Source organism: Prionailurus bengalensis, chromosome C2 (assembly GCF_016509475.1).
Source record: "Prionailurus bengalensis isolate Pbe53 chromosome C2, Fcat_Pben_1.1_paternal_pri, whole genome shotgun sequence".
Classification (NCBI taxonomy): Eukaryota; Metazoa; Chordata; class Mammalia; order Carnivora; family Felidae; genus Prionailurus; species Prionailurus bengalensis.
Window position 1 is genome coordinate 76,458,446 of NC_057350.1, and position 23,467 is coordinate 76,481,912.

Below are 23,467 nucleotides of genomic sequence, written 5' to 3' on the forward strand. Positions count from 1 at the left end.
CTTATTTGCCCTTCTGCCGAGCACAGCAGTGGACCGTTTCCAAGATCCCAAACCGGAGGGCTATGCAGATAGGTTTCATTTAGTTGGCATGCTTCACGGGGGAAAAAAAATGAGTGTATTCAAACAATGGATGCACCTCCTTTCCCCCACATTTTCCTCCTACCTGCCTAAGCCCTGAAGAGTTTTGAGTTTGGGATACCTCTTACTCAATGTTGTGAAATCAAAATGACTGAATACAACTTCAAAGGAAGAGTATAAACCACTTAAGTATCATTAATTGGACTGTGAGTCAGATAACCTGTTTCCAGTGCAAGTCCTGTCCCCACTTAGCTGAGTGTTCTTGTTGAAGCCTTTTGTTCCTTGGTTATCTACTCTTATCCAAAATTAGGTGTTTAGAAAAGATGATCTCCAATATCCCTGAAAGATCTGAAACTTTGAAAGCCTATAAAATTGGCAACGACTTTTGTTTTTCTCTTTGAAAACTTGAAATTTCCCCTTTTAAACACATTATAAAAAAGGCAAAGTTGTAAGAGTGGATAGTACAATAATTTTTGCGATGAGTTTGAAAACTGTAGTGAATTCACTCTGCCTTCAAAATATATACAGAATCTGACCACTTTGCAATACCCCTATTGCCACTACCTAGACCAAGCTGCTCTTATCTTTGGACTTTTACAGTACCTCCTGACTGATTTTGTTACTTACGGCTTTCCTCTTTTGTCTATTAGCCACACAGCAACCAAAGTGACCCAGTTAAAACATAGGTTGGCTAGGCCACTTCTCTGTTCAGTCTCTTTCATCACACATCATTAAGGGTAAAAGCCAAGTTCATTTTATGACCAGTATGATTTTACTTAATCCTGCCCATTACCTCTTGTCAATTAGTCTTCTTGTTCCTCAAACATGGCAACTATGCTTTTTCTCAAGGCCTCCCAGCATTCCATGTCTTCCTAACATGTTCTTCCTCCGAATACCTAAATAGCCCTCTTCCTCATCTTCTTCATTCCCTTCCTCAAAAATGATGCTTTTTCATGTGGAGGCCTTTTTTTGGTTAGTCGATAAATTTCAATCCCTGTCTTTAACACTTCATTCTGCCTTGGCGACTTGATATTTTCTTCCTCCAGAACACTTGTCACTGTCTAATATACTTACGTGTTTTATTAAGTCCCTCTTCCACTGAAATGTTCCCCGTGTATACCACAGAGTTTCCTCATTCATACTTGCTTATGTTATTTTTTTCCACTAATTACATCATCCTCTAAAAACAAGATCAATTGCCTTTTGTCTCTGAATTTTTTTTCCAATTTCTTTAACTGGAAGTCCTGCTTTTTCCTATCTATACCCTGTACATCTCTTAAGAAATTCATGCAGTTTGGGGCGCCTGGGTGGTTTAGTCAGTTAAGTGTCAACCTCTTGGTCTCAGCTCAGGTCATGATCTTGCGGTTCACGAGTTTGAACTCCGCATTGGGCTCTGCTGATGGTGTGGAGCCTGCTTGGGATACTGTCTCTCCTTCTCTCTGCCCCTCCTTGACTTGTTTGCTCGCTGTCTCTGTGTGTGTGTGTGTGTGTGTGTGTCTCTCTCTAAAAATAAATAAATAACCTTAAAAAAAGAAATTTATGCAGTTTCATCTGTATATATTTATTATGTATGTGACTTATTTACTTCTTTTAGGTTGTAAGTTTCTTGAGGTCCTTGACTATGTCTGATTTATCGCTGTGTTGGCATGTAATAAGGCCTTAATAATGGCTAATGCCTTACCAAAGGATATGGATAGGTTAATTTATAGTAATAATAGTATAATCAGACTACCATTTAAATTTGAAAGGCTTACTAGTTAGAATAAAAGCTCCACAGGGGCAGGGAGGTGTGCCTGCATTTTGCACTGTTGTATCTCCAGCACCTAGAACAGTGCCTGGCACATATTAGGTTCTCAATATTCGTTGAATAAATGAATGAAAGTGAATTCTCAGAACAATGCCATTAAAAATGAATATGACTTTGTTGAACAACATTCAGCATGAAGGATTAATGCAAATTGGATCACGTTTGCCTTTTGTTTTGAGAATGACAGACAATTTAAGAGACTTCAAAAATGGATAAGAAAGTTATTTTCCATTAAGAAAATTGAGTATGGTTAGTCCAGAAAAGTGAACTCTATAGCAATAATAGTAAAAGAAGTCACTTCTGCACAGTTTTAAATATATCCCTAAAGCAATATGTGAATATATATTCATGGTGATAATTACAGAGGCATCATTTCTGAAAGTATGTAAATGGTACATTTATATACTAGAGAGAGAGAGAGAGCCATTGCTTTTATTATTCAGCCAGGACCAGGAGCTAAATTCAAGCTGATTTTGTAGGGAACAGAAACTATAACACTCAGGTGCTTTAAAAGTAAGAAAAAAAGGGGGTGGATTCCTTAAAGTAGAAAAGGGCATTAGAGTTGTGATAAATTAGAGATTATTAAAATCTTTCTGAAATTACCTGCTCGTGGCTCTGAGATGTGAAGCTGATTTGGTCAAGGTAGACTAAAGAAAATTCAGTTCCATTATATCTGTATCCTGTATCCTGTATCCATTTCTCAATACAAATTATTGCTTGAGAGATTATATATAGGTTTCCCTACATTCTCACACTTAATGGAGATAGTAATTAATGGCATTGGGATTTCTTATATGTGGCTGGTTTGATTAGGTATCCAATTTATAGCAGTTTATTAAGGAGCAAATCATAGCTTTATTCTGATATGAATAGATATTTTCCAGGGCATACTACCATGAACTATGAAAGAATTATATATTTTCCATGAGGGACTTAGAAAAATAAAATGGTAACCTATGTGCCAAGTATTACTTCTTAATATGAGTTTGGGGCATGTCAGATAATAATGGCTAATGTTTACTGAATAATTTTATAAATTTTATTCATTTAAATCTAAAATAGTTCTCTAAAACAGGTACTATAATCATGCCCACGTTGAAGATGAATAAACTGAGGCATAGCAAGTTTAAATAATTAGTCACACACACAGATATTAAATGATAGATTCAGGATTTGAATTCAGTGAGTTTAGTTCCAGAGTTAATACCTTTACCCACACTTTACACTGAATTTCTTTTTCTTGGTCAATATTTCCTAGCACATAATAAATACTTCCTTAAATCATACCATTGCATTTTCTCACAAAACTTTTTGAAAGTATTAAGAAAGAAGTGTGATTTACTTATAAAATATTGTGGTGGTTTATTTTAAGAGTATAAACATTGAACTTGAGAGGATTTTTCTTCAATATGCTTGATGTATTTAAATTGTAAATTAAAATATTTTTGGAGGGGCACCTGGGTGGCTCAGTCTGTTGAGCCTACAAATCTTGATTTGAGCTCAGCTCACGATCCAGAGGGTCATGGAATTGAGCCTTGCATTGGGCTCCGCACTGAGCATGGAGTCTGCTTGAGATTTTTTCTCTCTCTCCCTCTCCCTCCCACTCTGCCCCTCTCCCCCGTTCAAGCTCTCTCTCTAAAAAAAAAAAAACCTATATATATATATACACACACACACGCACACACATATATATATATATATATATATACACACACATATATAGAGATATACATATGTATAGATATAGATATCTAGAATAGATCTAGAATCTAGATCTATAATATTATATATATATATATACATATATATATATATATGTATATATATAAAATAGTAAACCATTATACAATAATTTTAAATGTTCTTCGTTTGGTAGCCAGTTTCATGTATCTGACTTGGAAGTTTGAGGTGTGTAGGATGTGTGTATTTGTGTGTGTGCATATATTTCCATGCATTATTCAGTAGCCTAGATAGAGTGGTATTGAGCAGGCATTCCGCCAAGATCTAGTGAGGTTGCACTTAGTACATCTGCTTTCCCTGACACCAAGACAGTGTGGAGCACATTCCCATGTCAAAATATGTCTGTTCAGCATTACTAAGCCCACTCCATAGTATTCTAATTGAATTTTTAAAAATATCCTAAAGAAAGCTTCTCTTTGCTTCCTCTTACTTAGGTATTGGCAGAAGATACCATTTTACTGTTACCTTGGTATATACCAGGGATAGGTTATGATCCTTAAGGAAGCAGTGTGGTGTTGTGAACATCCCATAAAATTTCATAGACAGACAGTTATGGAAATTAACATGCATTTCTCCATTTACCAGCTATCTACCCTTGAGCAATTTGTTTAGCACTTTGAAACTAGTTTCTTATTTGCAAAATGGGAATTATATGTAAAGACTTAGAGTATATAACATCAAACTTACCCTACTGGAAAAGACTGCTGGACCCTACTGGAAAAGACTGCTGGACCCTACTGGAAAGTCTGAAAGAGGAGAAATCTATGTTGCCTAAAGTGTGATCAAGAGTGATTTCAGGGAAAATGTAGGACTGAGCAGAGCCATGAAGAGTTGTATAATAAGCCTTCTTGAAGCCTCATCTGCAATTTCAGCACCTGTCTGGGCCCTAGATCCAGGCTTCTTGTCTTTAAATTTTTTTTTTTTACCATTTATTCATTCTTGAGAGAGAGACAGAATGTCAGTGGGGGAGGGGCACAGAGAGAGGGAGACACAGAATCTGAAGCAGGCTCCAGGCTCCGAGCTGTCATCACAGAGCCCGATGTGGGGCTCAAACTCATGGACCACGAGATCATGACCTGAGCCAAAGTTTGATGCTTAACCAACTGAGCCACCCAGGCACCCTGAGTCTTTTTGTCTTTAGCAAGGTTTGACTGAAGTTGACTCTGGATAGGATTCAACTTCACTGCACTTGGAATTTCCTTCAGAGGGGTAGGAATGAAATGTTCCACATGGTCTCTTCTCTGTCATTTGATTCTGTTGCTGATGTAAGCAGGGAAGTCGTATCATGATGCAAGGGGAGACAGTCTACTTCCCACCACGTCAAAATCCTCTAGAACAATGGCTCCTAAATTTTGAACATTAGAATCACCAAGGTAACTTAAAAAAAAAATCTTATGCCCAAGTGAATAAAATCAGAATCTCTGAGGATCCAGTCAGTATTCTTAAATAACACAGATAATTCCAAAGTGCAGTCAAGAGTAAGAACGGTGATTTCTTCTGGAACATTGCTTCTTATACTTTAGTGAGCAACAGGATAACCTAGAGTGTTTGTTAAACTACTGATTTGGGGGCCTTACCCCCAGAATTTCTGATTCAATAGGTCTGGAAGAAGGGCTGAATGTTTGTATTTCTAACAAGTTCAGCAGACCACACTTTGAGAACCACTGCTCTAGAACAGTGCTTCTTGAATCTGAAATGCATAGTAATCTCTTGGGAAACTCCTGAAAGTGAAAATTGTGATTCAGTAGGTCTTAGTTGGGGCCTAAGAGTCTGCCTTTCCCATAAACTGCAGGAGACGCAGATACTGCCCACAGCACACTTTGGTCTACTGACTGGTAAGGTTAGAGAAGCAACAGTAGCATCTGGGAGCTAGTTAGAACTACCCCAGACCTACCAAATATGAAATTGCTTTTTGTCAATGCTGTACATTGGAATCATATGAAGAATTTAAAAAATATATTGATGCCTGGATTCAATCCTGGAGATTTTTATTTAGTTGGTATGGATGTGGCCAAGGTATTGGAATTTAAAAACAAACAAACAAAACTCCTGAAGGTTGTAATATGTAACAAAAAAAAAATGAGACAGAGTTACACAATAAGATAATATTTTAAAGTACACTGCTAATCATTGCTGTCCTTTTAGGGAATGTTTCTTGATATTTTATTGTGAAAAAAGCTGGAGATGACCAGTAAATGGCCTCTTCTCGGTCCACAGCAGATATCAGTAAATTCTTTTGCTGTTTTGTTTTGTTTTGTTTTGTTTTGTTTTGTTTAGACAGATTTTTACAATAGTCATTGTGGCCTAGCTTCATTTGTCTTCTTCTTCTTCTTCTTCTTCTTCTTCTTCTTTTTTTTTTTTTTTGAGAGACAGAGTCAGAGAGAGAGAGCATGCCACCGAGGCAGGGAGAGGGGCAGAGGGAGAGAGGGAAAGACTCTTAAGCAGGCTCCACACTTAGTGTAGAGCCTGATGTGGGGCTTGATCCTCCGACCCTGGGATCATGACCTGAGCAGAAATCAAGACTCAACCAACTGAGCCACCCACACGCTGCTCATATGTCTTCTTAAGACATAGTTTTGGAGTTTCACATATGCCTGCCATGTTCATGCTTTATCTTCATTAAGACCAAGATATTGAGGGAAAACTGTATTCTAGTTACTAAGTTGCAAAGATGATTCCCATACAATTCCTGCTTTCTAGCTGCTCCTAGAAAAGTAGGTAAGGTTGGGGTTGAACCTTTATGTAAAATGAAACTTAATAATGCCAGGTAGCACTGGTACTACCAAGTGATTAGAAAACAAAACAAAACAAAACAAAACAAAAAAACAAAATGCTAGATTTAAGAGATAGGAGAGATCCCCAAAAGCCATGGTGCTCAGAGAAAGTGTACCTTAAACTGAACCTTGAAGAATAGGAACAAAATATATAAGCTAAGATTAGGAGAATTCCCTTTCAGATAAAGAGGCACAGAATTACCGAGTGGAGAAAGTTCCTTCCATGTTGGGCACAAATGAACTGACTAATGGTTTTAGCAAAGAAATTATGTGGAGATATTATAGAACCATATTTTAGAGTGCCTTAACTGACAGCTAAGGGAATTTAAACTTTATATTTTAGGACATGGGGATCCAGTGACTATTATTGAGCAATTGCAATAGAATGATAGGTGAAATGTGGTACTTTGGAAAAATTTTGTACCTAGGGATTATAGGAGAAATTAGCTAAAACAAATTTTCAGGTAGAGAATACTGATAAAATCATCCTCTTATTTTTCAAATTCTATTTTTCCTGCTCCGTTTCTAAAAATAAAAATCTTACTACATTTATTTCTATAGATCCACTTAATATTTTTGGAATTCAGCAGAAATATAATTTATATTTATATATTATACCATATCATATACATCATGTAGTATATATTTGAATCATGAGCAGTAAATACAACCATTGAATGTCAATGTCAGTATAACTTGAGTGGAATATGAATATTTTTTCTTTGTGGCTTTTTCACTGACTTTCCACTATTTAAATATAATTGCTCATCAGTATTGTGTGCATAAATTTTCAAAAGTGCTTTCTTGTTTTAGTAATTAATGATAATGAAGTGCAAAGCTTTGGTTGTGCTTATCTAAACCATCTCAAGAAGTTAGCTTTTGTTGTCTGTGTAATTTTAACTAAAAGGAACTAAAGGTTTAGTACTTTCTGAGTGGGGAATTTCTGCTTGGCTGACAAATTTATTTATTATGGTTCCATTTTTTTCTCGCTTTACCACTATTTAGGTTGTGGTTACTAGAAATTTTCTTTTATTTCTTAAGAGAAACAATATTTTATAGCCTTACAGCCACCAGAACATAGTTTCACACCCTCACCCTAGTCTGGCTTTTTAAAAAATATTTATTTATTTTGAGAGAGAGAGACAGAGAGAGGTTGAGAGAGAGAGAGAGAGAGAGAGCACTCACACACACAAGCAAGTGGAGGAGGGGAAGAAGGAGAGGGAGAAAGAATCCCAAGCAGGCTTCTTGCTATCAGCGCAGAGCCCAATGTAGGACTCAATCCCACAAATGGTGAGATCATGACCTGAGCCAAAATCAAGAGTTGGACGCTCAACCGACAGCCACCCAGGCGCCCCTACATCCTAGTCCTTTCCTGGCTGATTTTGTGGCCCTGGGAAAACCACATCTTTGAGATTCAGTGCCTTCATGTGTAAAAAGATAGTTGCAGAGTGTACGCGTGTTTTTTTTTTTTTATTCTATTTTATAGATTTTTACCACTATGATTGCAGGTGCCATGTCTGTCTTTTACCTCAGTGTATTACAAGTGCCTAGTACAGTGTCTAGAATATATGGGATGAATTAATAAGTAAACCTAAAAGGCCATAGTGTCACTTTTGGCAAAGTAGTGTTTGATGGAAAATTTGTGGAAGATGTAAATCTAAAACCTGCAAAATGTGTGAGATTTCTTGGAGGGTGTTTCTGCCCTATGATCTTCTGGATTGACACCTGTGCTGTTCAGAGTTCTTCATGTGGACCATACGACAAATCTGATGTATAAGACAAATTGGCCACAGTGGATGAGTGATGACAGGCATTTGCTTTCATTATCGATGGTGACATGCTTCATTTTTCATCTTAAGGGAAAAAAAGAGAGAATCACATTGAATTGACTTGTTAATTATGCAAGTTTTGAACATATCTGAAATAACACAGGAAAGGTCATACGATAATATCAGGTTTAAAAGCCACTGGCAGGATTTCTACAAGAGCTAAGGCAACATTTCTACTAGCTTCTGTCCAAGAAAGGGAGGTACTGCTCATTTTGACTATGCTGAAAATTCACCATGTTTGCTCTTGGCCAAAGCTTAGAAGAAACATTTGAAGTCTCTAACCCCCAAAGTGCTCATCAGTTCCATAGGTCAGTAAATTCATTAGGGAAATAAATCAGGCAGTTGGATTATTTGACCAATTGTTTGTAAAGTAAGACATCAGACTGAAAGCACTGAATCATTATACCCTAAACTATGTTGACTTTTACATGTATTCATTGTTTTATTTTAAACACATAGCTGTTTTTGCTTACTGGGTCTTAAATATATAAGATGAAACACATTGCTTTTTTTCTGCCATGACATCTTAAGAAACTTAAGTTAAAATATGAGATAATGATGGCCCAAGTGTCCCTTACTCCCCAACCCCATTGTGAAAGCTCTGGACCACATCAATAATGCTACTTTGTACTTTACTTTTATAGTTTAATACATATTTAAAAAATATATTATCTTAACTCATTTTTATAACAAGTCATTGAAGCATTCAGAGTGGACACTAATGCTCAGTGAGGTTACATTATTTCCAGGCACCAAGGTCACAAAGCTGTTAAATGTTAGAGCTAAGGCTCATGACTGAGAACTGTGTCCTCTGAACTTAAGTTCTGTCCTTATACTAGTTTTGTTTCCTTAAAAGCTAAAGTAGGAACACTCACATATTTCTCTTAATTTATGGAAGAAAAGCTATTTTAGAGAGTTAAATTCAGTGACCACAATTTTTCATGCTTCTACTGTGCAATGTACTTTGGATGAAAAAAAAAAAGCATATTTCATATTCTTGAAAAATTCCTTATTTGCAGGGAAATTCAGGCAAACAAATAAATATGAAAAAGCAGTGTGATACGTGTTATGTAATGCTGTGGAATTAGGATAAGGGAGCAATTAATTTGCCTGAATGAATACTCCGTTGTACCCTAGTTTATACGACCACGTTTGTGTTGGAGGAGTTAGGAGCCAAGACTGTCTATCTTCTAGTTTGTTGACTATTCTGTAAGGTCATTTTCCTATTGAAAATGAAGAGGGGGGGGGGAGGAATTGACCTTAATAAATGATAAAAGCCAGAAGTACACATTATTTTCATGACTAATGAAAAACCAATTGAGTATAACCTACAAATATTATCATAAATACCACAATTACAAATGTTATTACAGAGATTATATATAGGGTTATGAAGAAAAATAACCTGGAACCAACTTAATTTTAGGTTAAAATTTTTGTAGGATATATTATTCACACTCTGACAAAGTATCTTTATTGAGAACATTTTGATGAGAGGGAAATGATAATTTTCAAGACAATCTGATATGGAGAGTACACAGGTTATAAACCCAAATATCTCTATTCTCGCTCAGCATCTTCCACTACAAATTTAACTTGGCATTTTAGTGGGTCATAAAATGCATTTTTTGCTTTGCCCATTCTGCACATTCAACCCAGAACTTGAAAACATGACTGTACTCTTTTATACCTGTTCATTACTACAAGCAATAAGGAGTCTGTCCTTAGAAGTTGCTTGGGAAGATACTGGATTTACCTGTTGTAAAGAAGAATTTGTAAGGGGCTTTTTCTCCCTCCTTCACTTTTTGTTTTCCTCTCTTCCTCTTCTTCTCTTTCTTCTTGCATTTTCATTGCTGTCACAGTGTTTTCTGATGTATTTTGCATTATTGCCACCTTTTTGCCATTGGAAAAATTTGTGTGGATAACACACAGGTAGAAATGAAGTTGACTAAGAACATAGCACTTTGGCAAGGTACTTTTTTTAGTTCCAGTGTAATTTTACAAGATGTCTGATATCTTGATTATAACAGATTTCCCAAACTCCTCATTTCTTCTTCAGTCCTTCTAAAACCTGCATCACCCTTCACACACACTTCAGCCTTACACATCCTATACTTCTGTCCACTCAAACCCTGTGTCATGTAAATTTTCTGGCTTTCCCTTTAGATTCCGTATTTGAATATATTCTATGTGTGATAAATAATACCAATTTTTTCTTGCATGCTTAACTCTGGAAATATGACCAAGAAAAGCTATGAATAAGCAAACTTAAAGAGAAACCATTGCTGATTCATTTATTTATTTGGCAAATATTGAAGAGCGGCTTGTGAGACCAGGATGCTACATGCTAGGCAACAAGGATAATAACAATTTCCAGGGCCTTCAAATTGTACCCAGAATAGTAGGAATGTCAGGAAGAATTACAAGTGAAGGTTTATCCCCTAGGGACCACATCTGTTGGCTACATCACTATTTTCCCATCCCAAGCCTAACATGTGGCATATACTAAGTGCTCAATAAATATTTATAGAAAGAATACATATTTTTTTGAATCAGAGACATTATAGAGATACTTACAAGATACCATATGAGAGTTCAACTGACTATAGCTATGGAATCTTACCCTAAAGTTTAGGATGGCAATTTTCATTCCCTTCTGTATTCACTTGGTACCCAAAAAAGAAGTTAGGACTTTTTATACACTGAAGTAAAGCCAACTAGTGAGATACTTATTTTAAAAGTGACATTTTGCATGTCAGAATGCCTAGCATGATGCCTGAAAAAAAAATTAGATATTCCATGAATATACTCTCTTTAGTTTTTCCTACCTCATGTGTTACTTTTCTTTCATTCTCTCCTGACACTTAAATTTCAACCTGATACTGATTGAAATCTTGTAGGTCCTAAAACTTATACGATTTGAGGCATTCTCTCAGAAAAAAATAAATATAGCATGATGAAATTAAAATTGGATACAAAAGTGAGTAGGTTGAGAAAATAAATCACAAAGAATTAAATTTTAAAAAACTGAAAGCTATCACAAAGATGATAAAATCTAGGGGAATAATAAAATATTTTAATTAATTACTTGGTGGATGCAAGTCTATTAATTTCTTTTCCATTATTTTGTATGCAGAATCTTTGGACATCTTTTTGTATGGCAAGAATTTCATAATGTATTTCCTGAAAAAAATAATTCAGTCTTTCCTGTAGCATGATTAATCAAAAATTATCCTTGATTATTTTCTTTTAATTTATAAAAGTCTATTTTAGCTTCATAGCTCATAATTGGTCATTTCATGTACATGTTAAGTATTGTTGTCAAATATGAGAATTTTTTTGTTGTATGATATCAGGGCAATTCAAATCCATTACCTACTTCCCCAAGTAAATAACTTTTGCCAATCATTTATACATTATTATAATAATGCTACATATTCAACAATCACATAGCCTCAACTGCATGCAATAGCAATGTTTATGTCTCATGTGTCTGAGGTGGTCCACAAGCCAGTTCTGTTGATCTTGTCTTGGTTACATATCTGGGGGTCAGCTATCTGTTGGTTAATCCAGAATTGCCTTGGCTGGATTACTGAGGCCACTTTGTTATGTTCTAAGTATTTTATATCCCCTTCTTGGGATCAGTGGGTTAGTCTGTGCATATTCTTCTCAATGCAGGGACAGAGGAGAAATGAATAAATGGGGGGGGGGATGAGCTCTTTTTCAGACTCTGTTTGCATTTGCTAACAACCTATTGGAGAAAGCAAGTCACACGACTGAGCCCAGTGTCAAGAGATAGGGCAGAACATCCTTTTAGAGCATTGCAAATTTATATGGAAAAGCATATAAATGTGAGGAAAAGTGAAGAATTGAATGTATCAATACAATTCATCTACTAGGGTTTTGTTTTGTTTTACCATTTTCCCTCATTACGTTTTTAAACAACAGCTTTATTGAAGTATATTTGACATACAAAAAAAACCTATACATATTTAATATATACAATTTGTTAAGTTTTGGTACATGCACACATTCATGAAACTATCACTATAATCAAGGTAATAAACATACCCATCAGTTCCAAAATTTTCCTCATGCCCCTTTACTTCTTTTTTTCTTTTTTAAAAGAAACACTTAATATGAGATATAGTCTCTTGACATACTTTTAAAGTGCACACTATAATATTGCTAACTATAGGCACCATGCTGTAGAGCAGATCTGTTATATCCTTTGAAAAATAGCTACCTGTTCATCCCTCCCTCTAGCTCCTAGCAGCCACCATTCTACTCTGCCCTTAGGAATTTGATTATTTTAGATACATCATGTAAGTAGAATAATGCAGTGGAATGATGCTAGGACTGGCTTGTTTCACTTAGCACGGTGTCCTCCATATTCATTCATGTTATTACATATGACAAAATTTTCTTTTTTTAAATGCTGAAGAATAAATGTTTCCATATATATGTATTCCATATATATATCCATCTATCTATCTATCTATCTATCTATCTATAGGTATATGGATATCTATATATATACATATATATAGATATATATATCACATTATATATATATATCTATATATACATATATATAGATATATAGATATATAGATATATCACATTTTCTTCATCCACTTTTCCATACATGGACATTTAAGTTGTTTCTATATCTTGAATATTGTGAATAATGCTGCAATGAACATGGAAGGGCATATATGTTCTTGAGATCCTGATTTCAACTTTCTCCATATATCCCAGGAGTGGGATTACTACATTATATGGTGGTTCTTCTGCATTTAATTTTTTGAGGAATCTCCGTACTGTTTCTATATTGGCCACACCATTGTACATTCCACTGGTGGTACACACTTCCAATTTCTCCACATCCTTGTCAACACTGTTTATTTATTTATCTATTTATTTGTTTATTCATGGTCATTTGAGGGGCTCTTGGGTAGGTCAGTCAGTTAAACATCCAACTCTTGATTTCAGCTCAGGTCATGATCTCACAGTTCGTGAGTTCAAGCCCTGCATCAGGCTCTATGCTGGTGGCATGGAGCCTGCTTGGGATTCTCTCTCTCCCTCTATCTGCCTCTCCCCTGCTCATTCTCTCTCTCTCTCTCTCTCTCTCTCTCTCTGTCTCTCAAAAATAAATCAATAAACTGAAAAAATGTAAAAGAAATAGTAGTCATTTGAACAGGTATGAGATGGTATTTCATTGTGTTTTGATTTGCATTCCCTGATGATTAGTGATGCTGAACATTTTTCATGTACCTATTGGTCATTTATATATTGTCTTTGGAAATATGTCTGGTCAAGTCTTTTGACCATTTTTAAATTGAGTTATTTGGATTTTTGCTGTTGAGTTGTAGAAGACACTTATATATGTAAGTCATTAACTCTTTATTAGTTATATGTTTTGCAGATATGGTTTCCCCCCCCCCCATTTTTCAGGTTACCTTTTAACTCAGTTAATTGCTTCCTTTGCTTTGCAGAAGATTTTTAGTTTGATGTAATCCCACTTGTCTATTTTTGCTTTTTTTGGCCTATGCTTCTGGTGTTAATATGAAAGAAATCACTGCCAAGACTAATGTCAACATTTTCCCCTATATTCTCTTCTAGGAGTTTTATAGTTTCATGCTTTATGTTTGGACTTTTAATCAATTTTGAGTTATTTTTGTGTGTAATATAAAATATAAGTCCAACTTCATTCTTTTGGATATGGAAGTCTAGTTTCCCCAGCACCATTTTTTGAAGAAACTATCCTTTCCCTTCATTACCTTTTTCATATACTTTTTCCATGTGGTTCAGTAATTGGGTTTGTTATGGATCCCAAGAATACCAACTCCATTATTTCAGTTTTCAAAATATAAGAGTCAGATTTACATAAAGGTTTAGAATGAGATACTCCTTTTGGAAAGGACAAAATTGAGAAGATGTTTGAATATCATATTCGATGCTTGTGCTTTCTTTGGCTTATAATTATAGTCTTCGGCAAATGTTTACTGGGATCTTGAATATAAATAGGATATATGTTACCCTGTTTATTCTCTCTCTCTCTCTCTCTCTCTCTCTCTCTCTCTCTGTGTGTGTGTGTGTGTGTGTGTGTGTGTGTGTATTTCTCTCTCTTCTGTTTCTGTCTCTTTTTTCTTCCTCTCCCACTCTCTACTCTCTGTATTATACAGGTGTGGTTTAGATGTGATATTTGTTTGGGGAGCTTACATTCTAGTTGTGGTTAGGACAGAAACATATTTTTTAAGGAAGAAAATTATAAATTGTGGTGAAAACAGTCTAGATTCAGGACTAGGGCAGCTTAGGAGTGAGAGAAAGCACTTGGTATTTGGTGTGTCATGTCAAGCATGGCAGGAGGTTCAGTGTGAAGATATGGGGAGAGCAGCATTCCAAGCAGAGAGAATGTAGTAAGCAGAAACATGGGGTTAAAGAGTAGGAAGAGGAAGATCAAATTACTAGAAGTAGTAAGTAAATATATTAGAGGAAATAATGCCATGTAGCAGAAATGTGTGACTATATATAATTTTGATCTTCAGGCTGAGATGTTTTAAGTTTTTAATTTCTTTTTGATATTAAAAATATGTTGATCTTAAGAAAAAAAAGAAAAAGCACTTTTATTCCAATAAGAAGACCACAAATTCTGGAAATGTGTCTTTTCATGACCCTTATAATCAATAACATTTGATGAATGTAAGATATGTACATATAACTGGGGTAGAAATTGCAGAGACCTACCCTGAAAAGTCTTCCATTTTAGGGATGGAGACAGATGTGTAAACAAATGGCTATAATGCCATGTCTGAAATACTATTATAAAGATATACTGATGAATTACACAATTATGGAAAAAGAAACAGCCATCTCAAGGGTTTGGGTAAAACTTATGGTGCGGTTGAATAGTAAAGACAGATTTTCAAAAAGAGAGAAGAAAAGGAAAGAAAAGAAAATTTAGCCTACTTAAAGATCAAGGGGGGACTTGGGAAACGGGGAAACTCTATAAAGCTGGTTTTGGTGAATGGAATGCGTGAGTAGCAGGTGATAAACTGGAAATGCCATTTGAAGCCATACTGCAAAGGGTGCTGAGGATCAGAGTAGAAACTTTGGATCCATCCATAGTCAGTGTAGAGTACCTAGAGGTTGTAAGCAGGAAAATGGCATGAGTAGATTCCAGGGACTGGAACAATGGTGTGGCCCAGTTCCTATGAGTTAGGGCTGTAGCTTCCAGGGTGGAGAGGAAGACTGGAGACACGGGAGGAATTCTTGTGAGTAGCAGAGGGCTCCTGTGAGTTACAGCCTGTGCACTACAATGAAGATAAATAATAGATAACAGTAAGTCATATGCCACTTTTCAAGATTTTAGGAGGCAGATGCAGACCTTCCCAAAGAGAGTAGTTTTTAGCTTTTACCACTAAAAATTTAATTCCAAAATGTTTACTGATTTTTTTATAGACTTGCTAAATCTCCCAAAGCATACCATTGAAAAGCCATTATCACTTTCTGGTTTGCATAGAACTTTCACAGTTTCTTGCTTTTGTCCCTGCCTGGCTTTAGTAATTTTCACACTGTCCTCAGGTATGAAAAGCTTTCTAGTTGCTTTGTTATGACTGTTTCAGTTAGATGGATCAATATTCTTAGCATTTGTCCTGAGAAATCTTTAGGTGAGAAAGATGTTCTGCACAATGTTGGTTTTCATTGTTCTTTCTCATAAGAATTTTCACTGAACTTAATATTTTCCAGTAGTTGCATTTATTTACAATGTATAAATACCTTCCTTTAGTTGGTACCTTACATATTCACTCTGCTTCCTTTATCAGTTAGGATTACGGTTGGCTCCACATTACACAGACTAAAATAACAAGGCCTTATTTTTCTCCCATAAAAGCCAGACCCTAGGTAATTGCTGGACTGGTACCATTGCTCCCCAAAGTCCTCGGAGACCCAACTCTTTCCAGGTTGCCTACCACCACTCCCGGGGGGGGGGGTAGTCTTTGTTTTCATGGCCTCAGATGATCCAGCCACCACGCCCCCCATCCCAGTCCACACAACAGTAAGGCAGATGGTTGAGAAGAGGGCGAAGGAAACTTATAAGCTATCTTTTTTTTTTAAGTTTATTTGTTTTGAGAGAGAGCAAGTGTGAGAGTCAGGGAGGGGCAGAGAGAGAAGGAGGGAGAGAATCCCAAGCAGGCTTCATGCGTCAGCATGGAGCACAATGCAGAGCTCAATCCCATGAACCACGAGACCATGACCTGAGTAGAAATCAAGAATGAGACGCTCAACCAACTGAACCACCCAGGCGCCCCCCCACAAGCTGTCTTTAAGGAAAGAGTCTTCAACTATGCAGAGACCCTTCTGCCAACATCTCTTTGGCCATTACTGAGTCCACAGCCACACCCAGCTGCATGATATGTATGGAAAGGTAGCTAAGTAGTCTTAGACTTTGTGAAAAGGCAAGAATGGATATTAGGAGAAAATAAACTTAAAAATAAAGAAGGAGGAAACACATGTGAGAGAGCCAGAAAACCTTTGTTCAGGTAGAGTTTCACTTGGGTTACCACATTGAACCTATTTGTCTTCCTAAAATTAGGATAATCATTCTGTCCTAAATGCTCCATAGTGTTCGTGGTTGAGGGTCAAATACAGTGATGAATTTATTAACACTTTGAAGATTAAGAGTTGCACAAAAATGAAGTATTATTTTTTAAAGTATTAAACAATTCTGAATATAAACTCAATAGATACCAGTGAGATGATGTCAGTTTTTACATCATGCCCTAAGGTAACCTTATTTGACAAGCAGAAGACATATATTAATGACAAATAACTGTTATATAGAGAGAACACCTCTCTTTTTATGAAACACTTTTAAGAATTTGATAGTACATTTGATTCTTCTATAAATACTCTGCAGTAACAATTATTATGTTCATTTTACAGATAGGAAAATAAAGCAGAGGTTAAATGAATGGCTCAAAGCCATGTAGCTTCTGAGTGGTTACTTTAGAAACTATGTTGTCTGCAAACCTCACACTTTTTTTGTAATCTGTTGCTGCTCGAATCTTTATGCGTCACACTTCTTGTTTTCCATTTGGCAAAGTTTAGATATCTAAGATTAGAGTGACAGACATTCGGATGTTTATCCCTACTTTATCTATGTGGTATTCATTCTCACTTATCCCTAGTATGAATCAAATCTTCCCATCTACTGATCTACACACACATTATCCTCCCGAATCACCTAACCGCCTGTCCCCCCAAAATGTTTTTCTGTTCTTGACTTACTCAAATTCTGCCCTTTCTTTGTGTCAACCTGGGTTCCATATTCCATGTGAAACATTTCCTGAATATTTCAGGCCACACAGATCTTCCATTTTCCTGAACTTCTGTAACATAGAAAATATATATAGAATGCATATATTATATTTAATTATAGAAATAAATTATACACTGTATCAGATTATTCCATATGTCTTAGCTTTCTCTCCCCAAGTAGACTTTAAGGTCTTGTACTTCTTAAGTTATTTCAGTAGCACAAGGACAGTGTGAAGAACAAAAACAGTTCACATTCAAATTGAGCTGGCTAATAATTCTTGAGCATCTTATAAGATTTAGTCTCAACTGTCATGACAAATGAAGAAACAGGTTTAAAGAGGAAAGGAGGGGCGCCTGGGTGGCGCAGTCGGTTAAGCGTCCGACTTCAGCCATGTCACGATCTCGCGGTCCGTGAGTTCGAGCCCCGCGTCAGGCTCTGGGCTGATGGCTCAGAGCCTGGAGCCTGTTTCCGATTCTGTGTCTCCCTCTCTCTCTGCCCCTCCCCCATTCATGCTCTGTCTCTCTCTGTCCCAAAAATAAATAAACGTTGAAAAAAAAATTTAAAAAAAAAAATAAAGAGGAAAGGAACTGGTCCAATGTCAAGCATCTAAGAATTGAAACCTGCTGTAGTAACCTGTGGTCTAAGTCTTGATCCTCTACACCCATCAACTGAACATTTGACTGGAAGTCAAACTGTGTGTGTGTGTGTGTGTGTGTGTGTGTGTGTGTATGAGTGTGTGTGGTTAGTTAGCTTACCATTCTACATTGAGAAAAGCCCAGAATAATCAGTCATTCCAGGTAGCCCTTGGTTGGATTTACATACATCTTAAATTCAACACTAAGAAGATGACCAGAACTGATGGAAATTTTATCAGTAGAAAAGAGGGATAAAAATTTCCAACTAAACTAGGATGATAAAGTGAGCTACCGATATATTCTTTTATTCATGAAGCTGTGAGATATTTAGTTCATAGCCATGTTGCATCTGTAGTGCCTGACTATATGATTACTTTCTTCCCTTATGTATTACAAATTATTTCAGGGAAGAGACAATGTTAATGCTTATGCTCATTTTGTAATCAGAACAATAACTAGAGTAGTGCTAGGAAGATGCAATTCATCAAAATATATTGTTGGAAGAAAAACAGATTATCTTCTTATTTTTCTTTCTGGTATTTGAATACCTTATCCAAGTAGACATATAGATTGTTCAGTGATGGACAACCAAAATATTTAAAGACCACAAACCTGTTCTCATTTCATCACGGGATACTGAATTCAGTTTAACAAGTTAATTTTTAATGGTTTTAGTGGTTTTGTGCATGTATTTATACGTGTGTGTGTGTGTTTTCTGAGATATATGTCTATTACAGCTTAAGCTATCAATTAGAGATACATCTGTTTACATATCTACATTTACATGTAAAATAATTGAACTATAAAAAGAAATGCTCTCATTCTACCAATGTAGCTAAGAATGAGTCAGTGATTTTTATGTTTATCTTCTGTATTCAAGACAATGTTCAAGGCAACAGGGAAAGATCTGAAAACAAGAAGCGTTGGCATAGGTTTTAAAGGTCATATTTTATTATTACATATGATGGCAATTATGTTTTCCACTATTGAGAATGTTTTGGTTCAAATTATTTACTTGTTTGAAAAAATCATATTATACTGTTTGAGTATGTGTTCATTTTGTGAAGCAAAAACGTGGGGCCCTTTGAGACCTTCTAATGTTACCCCTTTATTACAGATGAGTTTATTTGATTTACCTGAGGTCGCATAGGTAATTAAAAGTGGTGCAAAGATAAGAAGCTTGCTCTCCCCACCCTTAGACCTCTTCAGTCTCCCTCTCTCTCCCTACTAATTTCAGTTCATAGGTTTGAATTCTCAAAAGAGTCCTCTTAAGAGGCAGGATGATTTATTCAAAAGGTCACTGATTTTTTCCTCTCTGTCTTCTTTTTTCCTCTTCAGCCCTCTTCAATCTAATTCCCGTGGGCCTGCGTGTGGTGGCCATCCAAGGGGTGAAGGCCAGCCTCTATGTGGCCATGAATGGTGAAGGCTATCTCTATAGCTCAGTAAGTACCTTGGAAAGTGTACGTGTGCATGTGCTTGTGTGCACACATAAACTGGTGTTGACAGGTAGTGGAGTAACCATTCTTTAATGGAAGAAAATTAGAAGTCGAAGTCATTTTATATTTTCTGACCCAATGTCAGGATTTTACTAAGATTTTATAATTTACAATGCAAAGGATCATGCCCTGTTGAGAAAGACCTAGTTACTGTCTATGCAATATAAATTCTCTTTGTCTGGCTTCCACTTCTAGAGGATAATTGATCTTTTGAATTTTACCGTTCTGTTTAATTCAAGGGGTAAGACGTTTTTTCCTTTCTCCTATTACTTCTCCTGTAAGCACAGAGGATGGCTTATGCAGTTAAATTCTTCAGTTTGTCTTCAGAGAGTCTTTTGTGTCCTGTTGTGGAGAAAAACTTTCAGAATAGGTTGTGTTTTGTTTATATTGAATAAATCTTTTCAGTACCTAATATATCAGATTCCTGGCATAACTCATCACTTCAAAGATGATGTGAATTTATGGAATGAGGTCTAGATTAGGGGCTGGACATTTGAGTTTTACTTATATTTCAGTTACTATTTCTCTTCGGACAAGATACCTCCCCCTCTTTGGCTTAATTTCTGGACCTTTAAAGTGAGGGTGTTGGACACTGGGTTATTTAACATCTCTTTTATTTCCAAAACTGACAAAATTAGGTAGTATCAGTAGCTACATTATGAGCACTGACATATTGTAAAGTAGTTAACTCTCCTCTAATGCCTGTCTGACTCTCAAGATAATAATTTATGTATTGGGAAAATGTGACTGCACTGAATAGATAGATATAGATAGATATAGATATAGATATAGATACAGATATATATATCTGTTCTCTCATAAGGAAATAGCCTATTTGAAGTTCATGAAGAGATATCCTTGAAAATGGAAGTTCTACTTACTAGATTCTAAATTAAATATTAAATTGTTTTTAAACTTTTTTCCATATTCAGTTGAATGAATCTCTGCTGTACTATGCTTGTTTTTTAGTAATACATCTGCCATTCATATTAAGATTTTTAAAGTTACTGTTTTATTACCGAGCATACTCAGATCTGAATTTGCATTCATATACTAGATGTGTACATATATATTATTTCAACAGTTCTGCTCAATATAATACTTACAGGTAAACACATTTTTGGTTAAAACAAAAATGATCTTTCATTTTTAATGTGACATAATTCTAACAGTTCTTAATGTCCAGTTATTATGAGTTTATATTTTAAATATAAGAATTAAAAGTAGCAAAAAATATAAAAGCTTGTTGTTTTGAGTAATTCTAATTAGTTAAACTTAAAAAAAATGTTTCACTGTAGTACAAACTAAAACATGGAGATAATCTTAGGATAGTATTGACTTTAGGGATTTAACCAGTCATCAAGCAAAGAGCCAAAACTATCAGTTATGCAAAAAAGACAGAGTTCAGATCTTTGGACCAGAGTTTATTTCCAAAGGTTTTAGAAGAAGAAAAACACAGAAAGTCTGACAACAGTACTGTAGGCAGAGCACAGTGTGTAGGAGCCTGTGTGTGTGTGTGTGTGTGTGTGTGTGTGTGTGTGTGCGTGTGCGTGCATGTGTGTGTGTGTATGTAGGGGATCCAAGTGTAAAGAGGTCTCCCTTGTTGGGTGCAATCTCAAAGTTCCTGAGAGGAGCCTGGATATTCAGTAGGAGTTAAGTAAACTGCATACTCTGAAGCATGTTCAGAAATGCATTCTTTTTATCATTCTTGCTCAGAATTAAGGGTAAGGCACAGAGGTCTTGAGCCCATAGGAGGGGTTTCAAGAAATTCCTGATTAGATAATTTTACTGCAGGTGATTTTTTGTAAAGGAGTAAATGCCTTAGACTGCCAATAATTACCTGGTGAGTTACCTATTTGGGGTAACCACATACTCAATTTCCTTTTCTTTTATTGCTTCATACCAAGAATCACCTAATTTCTCCCTTCTTATGGTAGAGGCTACTGAGAACAATTTTCCTTTAATTATAAGTATGCCATTGCTGACAAAAATCATCAGGATTCCTACTTTCAAAATCATCCTCTCTCTGGATAGAACTAATAGGAGTAAGTGTTGGTATTCAATTAATCTGATTTAATTTAATTTTTTAAATGTTTACTTATTTTTGAGAGGGGGAAGGAGCAGAGAGAAGGAGATGCAGAATCCAAAGCAGACTCCAGGCTCTGAGCTGTCAGCACAGAGCCTGATGGGGGCTTGAACTCATGAACTACAAAATCATGACCTGAGCTGAAGTCTGACACTTGACTGACTAAGCCACCTAGGCACCCTGGTGTTTAATTTTAAACAGTAGGCATAGGCCTGAGGCTTTCATTATAAGACTAGAGAGAGCTGATCCTGGGGTAGGCAAACCTGAAAAAGAATTGAACATCAAGGCTCCATCACAAACACAGTACTGCTCAGCTATGTGGTATGCCTCAGCAGGATAGCACCAGCACAGCCAGGGGCCTGGTGGTGAGTTAAAAGCAGGTTATTAACACAAGTTTTCTTGAGGTGTTTTGGTGTATATAAAACTTGGCGTTTTTTTTTTTTAAGTCGTTTCCTATTTCATTCATGCTAAACAGTATAGTTAGGCACATCAACAGGGTCCATATCTGGTATGTGGCAAGGACAGGGGGCTGATGTGTGGCTGGAGCCAAACCCAACAGGTCTTAAAGAAGCTACTTAGAGTCCCAGCGGTGTGTCATTTACCTGGTTTGCGTTCATTTTAAAACTAGGAATTAATTCCCTTGTGACTTCTGATTTCTTCCTGTCACCAGGAGACAGGAAAGAGTGGTTAAGATGGAGTGACTGCTGAGTAGCATAGAGCTAAAATGTAAAGATCCATTCTGAAAAATCTGTGTTTTGATAGCTGAATTTAATTCATGTGCATTTAGTAAGATTGTTGATGCATCTGGATTTGTTGTTGCCATTGTAGTTCATATTTTTTTCTTTTGCTTCTGTGTTCTTTTTTTATTTCCTTGTGTTGACACTTTTCTCTATTCTATTTTTATTCTTCCACTAGTTTGTAAATGTAGGTTATGATTCTGTCTTTAGTGATTTACCCTTACTTTTTAACATGCATTTATAAGTATATAAGATTATATATACTCATTATATATGCTCAATATTTTTTTGTTTCTGTCTGCATTCCAAACAGCTGGTTGACCTTAGGATGTCATCTTGCCTAGTAAACACCACCACCCTTCTTGCCAATTTGATTAGTGAAACTTTAAAATAAAATCATATGCATGATTAGTTATTATTCTACAGATAATAGTTAAATTTACCAATCTTTAAAATAATTTCTATGCATATAGTTTTTGGTTTTGTGTATGTATCAAATTTGGCCCAAAGAAATCTTTGTTTTGGATATGAGGTCTATGTAGGTGGTGAATTCGCTTTGTCCTGGTGTCCATGAACATGCCTTCTTTTTGCTTTCAATCATAAATTATAGTTCAGATTGTTATAGGATTCTAGTAGACCTGTATTTTTCCCAGGACTTTGAAAATTATACTCCATTGGTTTCTGACATCTATTGTTGAATATGAGACGTTTGCCATCAGTTTAATATTCTTTCCTTTGTAGGTAATCTATATAGGAAAAAAAATCTCTTTATGTTTCATGTTCTGCAAATCCGACTATAATATCTTGTTGTGAATCTATCTTAATTTACATTGTTAGAAATTCAGAATGCACTTTTAATAAAAAGATGCATATTTCTTCAGTTATGAGATATTTTAACTCTTAACCCATGTACATTTCACTTCTCTATCTCGATGCTGATAATGCTCAAAACGACTTATG

The 23,467-nt window shown here is 35.9% G+C and overlaps 1 protein-coding gene across 3 annotated transcripts in view; it reads left to right on the plus strand.

Moving 5' to 3' along the window:
* FGF12 (fibroblast growth factor 12) overlaps positions 1–23,467 on the plus strand; it is a 559,298-nt gene that overhangs the window by 353,652 nt on the left and 182,179 nt on the right. For all 3 annotated transcript variants that reach the window (XM_043594581.1, XM_043594580.1, XM_043594579.1), the window contains one exon: positions 19,527–19,630. In XM_043594581.1, the coding sequence (XP_043450516.1) occupies positions 19,527–19,630 (104 nt within the window). The remainder of the gene's footprint in view (positions 1–19,526; positions 19,631–23,467) is intronic.